Below are 8,342 nucleotides of genomic sequence, written 5' to 3'. Positions count from 1 at the left end.
GGGGTGTACGTAGAGACAAACATTCGACCTTACAATAAGCTACCAGTAAGAAATCGTTAAACAACAAAATTGCCATCTAACTACTGTACTGTTAGCAAGGTCAGTGTTGCATGGCTAAATGCTGCATAAATTTGATCAAAAATACATCTCTTTTTTGATAAACTTTTCTACAGCTTTCCGATAGCTTACAAGCCTGTTGCATATCTAAACATATTGAGGGTCAATTACGCCGCTCCCTGATTACGCCCCTGGACGAAGGCGTCAGTGCAGTTTAAAACAACGCCAAACGATGTTTTGAAGAGCAAATTGAAGCAGTCTTGTTTCAAACGAACCTGCCCAGACTTGGATTCGATGCCAGTTTTTTTTTCACGAAACAGTCTCTTGACTTTGATATAGTAAACTGCATAAATGTTTGTCCTAAATATAATGATATTAAGATATCTTTCATCAATGATGAGAGAAAAGCCCACAACACCTAGTATTTACAGGCGGTACAACATTCAAGTACTCACCAGGCTCGACGTTGCTTAACTTCCCAGATCGGACGAGGTGGAGTGTTGTCAACGTGATATGGTCGTAGAATGACCCGATGTAAGTTAGTGTAGCATACAGTGGCGAATATAGAATGGTCGGAGGAGCTTTAAACTTAATTTCAATTCAATTTATTCTTCATTGGTATGTGGAAAGCGCTAACATGTGGAAAACGGTAAGGTGAATAGCCTACACGAATTTTGTACAAACAAAAGGAAAAGATGACTAAACCGAAAGATTTAAAATATGCAATTTCAAATATTTAACAATTAAAATTCATTATTAACATTAAATTCACTCTACAATTTCTCAATCTGATAGCCTACTGTCGTGCAATTTTACTGCGCGTGAGAAACCCATATTGTTACATCACATTTTTGTTTGTTTGTTATATCTTTATCCTGCATTGTGGGAAAGCGGACTTTAGCGCTATGCATCGGTCTACGCCTTCCGACGTATACCTGACCCACGCTGCAGCCGACTGCAATGTCTGTTTCCGGTTGTCTACTCTACTTATGACTTAAATTTGGTACTATCCATTACTCGAAATCGATCACTGGGTAAAGGCAATTAGCCTATCGTAAAGTTTCTTGCCCAGAGAAACAACAGCAAGTGCGGGTGGCTGGAGTCGAACATGCAGGCTCTCGACTGCAAGCCCAACGCGCTAACCACTCGGCCACTGCTGCCGAGTGGTTAGCGCGTTGGGCTTATTCAATTCTTGAGCAGTTATCGCAATAGAAACCTTGTGGCCTATTTGCGGCAGTCAGTTCTCCAAGACTTTCGTTTTTTTCGCATGTTTTGAAAGTCAGTTGCAAGATTTTTGCTCTCCAGTTCCGAGTCGCTCCTTTTGCATTTTTTCTTTTTACGGTGTTTTTCTATCTCTTTGTTCTTACTAATTCTGGTACCTCTTTTGTAGCGTACTAAGCCTACGTATTATTTTGTTTATTGATACGGCGAGGAGAGCACAATAAAGACAGCCAGGTTAGAGACTTCAAAGAACCGGCTTGCAACAGCTGCGTGGCGGCGATGCATCTTGGCAGGAGGTCCACCAGCTCAAGTTGCAAGGGCCCAGGTACCCGTGGAAGGAGAGTGTGGATGGAAAACTCTGTGGAACGCGTCAAAAAAAAAAAAAAATCGGAACGGGTCAGGGGAGCTTAACTTTTCGCAATGCAAAAAGGTATTGCGGTCTTCGGGCTAAATACACACATTTATTTGGCCCTCAGAGCAATTTGAGACCCTTGCTCTAGGTTACGCCGAGCTGTGGACCATGAAACGTTAACTTACAGTTTACTTTATATCAGAAATGTTTTCTCTGCAACTTCTGATTGGTTGAAACGCTGTTTCTGTAATGTCTGATTGGTCCAATTATTTTGTCTTACAAAACCTTTTATGTTTACGTGCCTACCACGGTATGGCAATTAGTTACCGTGATTCACCTCAAGACTTTTTTAATTTCCATCCACGCTTTTCCCGATTATCCAGTCAAGTGGGGACAACGCTTTTAGAAAACTGAGTCAGATTTTGTTTTAAAAATTGATGTGGTTTTGTATTGCTGCAGGCCCCATTTAAAGAAAGCAAAATAGGTCCTCCAGATAAAGAAGTTTGAAAACCACTGTTCCAATGCGAAGGTCCGCTGTAGGTCATGGCCAAGAGTAGCCTTAGCCTACTGATCGTAAACTTGTAGTTACTATGTAGATAAAACAAGGTCAAAACGTGTACCCACGGGTGAAGTCAAAGTAGTGTTTTACAGGTAGCCTACATAAAAATAATAGTTTCTTTTAAGATTAACCAGAAGTCGTGGAACCAAAGCTCTTCATATTAAGGGTCACTCAAATAATCGGGAAATAGGGTTTAATAAAAAACAACTCATTCATTGATGCGACCTTACGTTTGGGTATTGGCATTGTGAGGGTAGTTGCCAAGGCTAATAACAGTTCATCTGACAGTTGGTGCATTGTCTGGTGTCTACTTCATTAAGCTTTTCCTAGCCACCACCACGTCGATACCATCTACTAGGCTACATTAACTACAACTTCACACTCGATATTGCTGTGTGGGATAATTTGAGAAACAGTTGTCAGTTTGTGCAACTTTTCAATTGGTTGTTGTAGCAGAAGTAAATAAAAAATTTACACGGCGGGCTGTTAAGCTCGTAACGTAAAGATAGAAATTACTGTAGAATGAGACGGGGTTGAGTGGAGAATATCAGAATTCAGGGCCTAAACTAAAAATGTAAAGCAGATTGTCGCAGATAAAAGCCAAAGACATTTAGATAAAAATTTCAACAAAATTCTACCAGAAGTCTTATATCCGAAAATCAGGCTAAACTTTAGTAGTAGTAGTCCAGTTTTAATCCGGTGATGTCCCTTACCGAAGGTGGCCGGATTCACCACCAAGCGCCGCAATCGCCTTCACACCCTGCCTCCACATCGATCTGTCTAACGCGTCCTCTCTTAAAACTTGAAAAAAAAAAACGACACAGCAATAATTCTTTGCAAAAGTGTAGGTTGAAATGAAGACTTCCCTTTACACAACTTGTTATAGAAATTTCCCGAGTAAAAACAGACGTACAAAATTAACAGGAAAACGAATAAAATTTTTCACAAAAAAAAACAACAGAACAATTTCAAGCGTTTGAATAAGCAGGGTTCTTTGAAACGAATTCTTCAACATTTTAAGAAATCAAGACAGGAGTTTAAAATTGCTTTCTTTCGAAGAATAGTTTCGTTTCAAAGAGTCCTAGTCGACACATAAAATATCTAAAATCACCGCCTAAACTACTTTCAACGTTGAAGACAATTACGTTTCATTATAAAAGCAAATTAAAAGTAAATTTAACAATTCCAAACGGCAGTCAGACAGGCGCGCACCACTTTCTTTCTCTCGTACAACATCCTCGCCAAGTCAAAGTTCTGTCTTCAGCAATAGGTAAAATTTCCAACTGATACACAAAGACAGCGAGCAAAAATACATGCAAAATTCGGTATGGATGACAGCAACAACGTACCAGGCTACACCTGGCGTCACATAACCACGAAAATGATTGATGCTTCCGTCTTTACGTTTGATGTGACGCCGATTATACACTTCATACCTGTTTTGATCTTTTGGTATTTTTAAAAAAATTAGCTTTGACTGAGGAGAAACATGGTTGAAACGTCTGGTTAATCAAACGTTTCGAAAAATAAACTATCAAACAAGCGTTTCAAAACGTTTGTCTGCTGAACATGAGTTTAGCTTTTACATTTTGGGTTCTTTATTCTTTAATTATTTTTAACTGCAAGTTCTGTGAAACTCTGAAAGGTTACTCAGCGTCGTGCAAAACAGCGAAGAAATGTTTAAAATATTTTTGTTATGACAATTTCTGGAATGTCTAACAAATTTATGATCCTATACGGCTTTGTTCTCCCACGAGAACGTTGTATGCAGCGTAGCTTAATCCTCACATCATTTTCTAAACTCAAACAGCTTCAACTCGGATCTGAAGAAAGAGGGAATGGCTGAGGCACAGAAGAATTCCTCACAAGTGATCGAGTGGTCCCACCGGTTGCCTGTCTCACCGGAGTGCTCATAAACTTTCCAGAGTTTCGAATGGAGTCGTCGAGATTTTCAACATCCACCACCGCTTCAACACTCCCAGTGGACGTTCTCGACGTTCCGTCAAGTTTCCTCCTTTTTGCGTCACTTTTTGATTCCAACGTGTTTGCAAAATCATGGAACGACACAGTTTCCTAGAAAGAAGTTTCCTTTTTGGTTAAACAATATTTCAGCATCACACGAAAATCTTAAAGACAGCTTTAAAGAAAAAGGCTTTTTAAAACGCTGCACGTCTAAATACGATACTAAACTAAACATAAATTGCATTTAAACATTCGTATCTTTTATGTGCCTGGTGGGCGGTGCCATATGGGGCTACTGTTATCGCACGCAACTAATCTCGGTCTTTTACCAAGCTCTTTGAAACGGACTACACTCTTGTGCATATTAATTGACTTAAACATTTTAAACAATAACAATATCATTTTCATCAAAAGAATCGTTTATTTGCATAATTTTTCATATCTTTTCACATTTGAATACAAAGTGTGACCACCTTTATTGTCTATCAACTGTAAAAGTCGCTTGAGAGTATGGAGTCGATTAAACTTTTGCAGTTTCCCTGTATTTGTTCGTCGCAGTACCAGACCTGAATCATTGGCCTTATCAGCTTGGTTATGGTTGTACAATCCTTTTCGCGGAGACGAGTCTTTACAATTGACCAAAAATTTTCGATAGCATTTAAATCTGGTAAGTTTCCAGACCAGTCCAACACTTTTATCTTGTTTGATTTGAAAATAATTGGTCACAATTTTTCACGTATGGCAAGGTCCTGTTGAAACAATTCTGAACCATCTGGAAATGCCTAATGTGACGCAATCACGTGTAATCTCTTTAAAGTGCTCTCATTAAAGCCCATAATAGGCTATGAATTAACATGATTAATTATATTATTAAACAACATCACTACCACAATAGAAATCGGTTTAGGATTGAATGATAAAACAATATCAATGAAAACCGTGAAATAATAATCCTGAGTCAATTAATATGCACAAGGGTTTATTTCTTGCAGCAGATGTATGTTTTGTTCTCTTGACAGCAAGATATCTTTTGTTTTTTGCACTCAGTCTGTGTTCTTTACCAAGTCTTTGGTCGGCGCTAAAGCTTCTCAAACACATTATAACAATTTTTAAAACTTCTTACCGCTGGAAGAGTGTCGACGACAAAGTGATCACTTTGTCGCTTCTTTGACTGTTGTTGCTTTTTAGAAAGTGACATACCGGCATCTTCATATATTTTTCGTTTGATGGCACTTTTCAACTGAGATCTGAATTCACACATATGCAATATTACGACCATAGATTGCAAAAAGTAACCCTTCCCAAAAAGTAAATGTCTTAAGTTATATTCATAACAAAACTGTAGACTTTGGTTCCCTTATCAGCAGATGGCTAAATGTTATTTCTCAACTAACAAAACCTGATCTTTTTTACATTGACTAAACATCCAGAAACGTTGTAAAAAGACAGGTTTTGCAAGCTGCATAAACACTTCAGTGTGACAATTGGTCATGAGGCTGCACTATACACTGCGCTTGCAGTCAGCAACTGTTTCTCATGATCCAATTGCTGACTAGTAAGATGCAATATGTAATAACTTTGCAAGTGGTCCAACAATTACACTAAATAATGTATTATTGCACTTACATAGACCGTGTTTTAACCACTTCGCTTATTTTGTTCAGGTCCATTCCAAACGATTGAATTGCATTTCGTAACATTTCAATTTCATCTTCAGTCCATTTTGCACTGTAACAATGCACACGGTACGTTATAATACATTGAAAAGTATTCATCAAGACTATGAAAAGCAATCAGCCTATCAATTAATATGATACTTTACCATTAATATGATACTTTTTTTTACCAGCATAAAAAAAAGATTGCACACAATGCACAGTTGTCTGTTCAAGCATAGTCACTAGTCAGCTATGACAGGTGTCCACAAATAGGACCTAAAGTTGGGCCACTTAGGAAGTTAAGTTTACCACAAATAAAATGGATTGTTGATGCTGTTAAAATTATGAAATTCAATCTTTGATGTGCTCAGTTGCATACAACTATGTGCTTGAAAACTACTACTGTCAATAGTAGTCTTAACTTAAAGTGAAGGTTTATGAATATTTTTCGAATTGTGACAACAACCAACAGTGGACCACTGAGCTATGAGGCCGAGGCAAATGTTTGCTTGACCCTCGACTAAAATTATACTACAGTATACTATGTATAACCCACAGGATTTATGCAAAAAAGGAAGTGTGAGTTGAAAACACATCACCAAATAAAGTAACCTAACACAAAAGACATTGCCAAATGGGTTATCCAAATGGATCAATGCATTATGAAGACATTTTTATTGCCACATTAAATCATTCAGTGGGGTCTTCTGGTGGGATAACACACCAGACTAGGCGCTTAGTTTTCAATACTGCAAACCTGGTTCAACAATTAAACAAGTCATTGAAATATACTGCTCACTTCTAGTTCTAGCTAGATTGTAATAAATTGAGTGAACATAGTTGCTGAGATACCTGTACATCTCCTGATGAGACTTTTATTTTCTTAATCATCGAGGCTCAGCAACCAAGGATGGGGCGTTTACTTTGTGTAAAATTGACACAACTGTACATTTTTTTACAAATAGATAGTATAAAATATACATAATTTGAAAAATACACCAGTGATGAATAAGACCATCCTATATGCACCCATGTGCAAAACCATCATTTACCCAGGAGGTGCTTCGACATCTGGATTAATTTGCATGGTTAATTCTGCTAGTTTTGTAAAGGCTTGTCCTGCAGCAAGGAAGATTTCACCAATCTGAAAAAATAAATCAAGGTAATTAGTGCAGTTGGTAAAGGTAGTTTTATTTTTCATACCTAGTTCTGAGCTGTAATGAGCCGCTGAAAGCTGAGCGGTTGTAAATCATTCCCATATAAAAATGCCACCTTATGCTTGTGTTCCAATAAACTGATTACGCCTAGTTACAAAATTTATGTTATATATATATCAGACCTAAAAAGCAGATACAAATATTTATACATCTTTACTAATGACTAGGTACTACAAAAATACAACTAATCTTCTATTTTAAACTTACAAAAAACAAAAGACATATTTAAAGCAAGAAAACCTACCTACCTTTTCTGCAGCATTTTGACCAGACATACTCAATATAAAAACACTCTTGGTTAAATTACAAGTCAGCAAACTCTGAACACAAATTTTGTATTGAAGAGATTTTTAGTTCATTTTTTTGAACATCATAGTAAAAAAAATGCAACCTATACAATTGGTCTACTGTAGAAGTAGAAAACGTAAATTGGAGTGATACCAAAAAACATAAACTTTGCATGCTACGCTTCATAACATAGGTACTACTGCATTATCAGCAGCCAAAAGTAAAAAAAGTTTAATGTGGTTCCTACGCCTTTTAATTAATTAATGTTTCATTGCTGATGTAAACATGCAGAGAATAGCTACTCACAAAATTGACATAGAAAAAGAAACAGTTGACAAGCTTAAAACAGACAGGTTGCAACTTCTTATACTCGACCAGTAAAAGAGATTAGGTATTTTCTTTGTAGTGATTTACAAACGTTCAGCTGCTTAGGCCTGATAACCAAAACCAAACAAGCTAAAGAAGATAGAGCTGTGATCAAGTTGAAAATTGCCGCTTCTACCTTTTCTGGACCTCTGTTTTGTTGCCGTACGTATAGTTTTCGTTGAGATCATGTACAGTAGTAAGAAACAAAAACAAACAAAAGCTAACTTTCATTCACAACTGAGACTCTGAGACTGAGAGTGTACATTTATTGATTAGTAGACTCGGATTCGGATTTTGGATTTTCTCTTTCGAGACAAAAACTTAGAAAATGGCGGTAGGAAGAGTTGCCATCATAAATTTATGAAAAAGAGATTTTTTTGTTGTCAAACACTTCTTGAAGAAATGTCTTTTTAGACATTTCTTCAAGACAGGGGCGGATCCAGAGGGGGGCGATTGGGGCGATCGCTCCCCCCTAAAACCCAAGAAAGTAGCTTTATTCTTCATTTATATGTATACGATTTGGAAAACAACATATCGAAAGGAATGCTGAATAAGTCTTTCGCCATGTTCAAAGATTAGGTTAGGCTAGGCTATAATAATAACATAGTAGGCTATAGGCTAAGGCTATTATTTCGTCGCAGAGTCTAATTACCGAACGAAAT

At 37.3% G+C, this 8,342-nt stretch overlaps 1 protein-coding gene and 1 pseudogene across 3 annotated transcripts; both read right to left on the bottom strand.

The window, feature by feature from the left end:
• Nucleotides 1-463: 463 nt before the first annotated feature.
• Nucleotides 464-582, bottom strand: LOC145782640 (5S ribosomal RNA; annotated as a pseudogene).
• Nucleotides 583-3,028: 2,446 nt separating this feature from the next.
• On the bottom strand, nt 3,029-7,950 carry LOC145782236 (uncharacterized). 3 transcript variants are annotated; one of them, XM_082594015.1, is made up of 6 exons: nt 7,817-7,950; nt 7,275-7,346; nt 6,862-6,953; nt 5,778-5,879; nt 5,275-5,398; nt 3,029-4,262 (listed from the first exon to the last, which is right to left on the bottom strand). In XM_082594015.1, exons 2-6 carry the CDS (start codon nt 7,299-7,301, stop codon nt 4,002-4,004), a joined length of 606 nt encoding a protein of 201 aa, XP_082450141.1. In that variant the 5' UTR covers nt 7,302-7,346; nt 7,817-7,950; the 3' UTR covers nt 3,029-4,001. The 3 variants fall into 3 exon arrangements, with proteins under 3 accessions (XP_082450141.1, XP_082450142.1, XP_082450143.1); XM_082594016.1 differs by lacking the exon at nt 7,275-7,346; XM_082594017.1 differs by lacking the exon at nt 7,817-7,950 and having other exon boundaries at nt 7,271-7,317.
• Between the last annotated feature and the right edge of the window lie 392 nt (nt 7,951-8,342).

This window comes from Aplidium turbinatum, chromosome 13, assembly GCF_918807975.1.
Source record: "Aplidium turbinatum chromosome 13, kaAplTurb1.1, whole genome shotgun sequence".
NCBI classification, from domain to species: Eukaryota; Metazoa; Chordata; class Ascidiacea; order Aplousobranchia; family Polyclinidae; genus Aplidium; species Aplidium turbinatum.
Note: the sequence above shows the minus strand (reverse complement) of the source record. Positions and strands in the feature narration are given on the sequence as shown.

Coding starts and splice junctions, on each gene's coding strand:
- LOC145782236 (XM_082594015.1), bottom strand. CDS start 7,301: ATGTCTGGTCAAAATGCTGCAGAAAAG. Junction 6,954..7,274: donor GTCAAAATGCTGCAGAAAAG/GTAGGTAGGTTT, acceptor TTATTTTTTCAG/ATTGGTGAAATCTTCCTTGC. Junction 5,880..6,861: donor GATGTCGAAGCACCTCCTGG/GTAAATGATGGT, acceptor GCATTGTTACAG/TGCAAAATGGACTGAAGATG.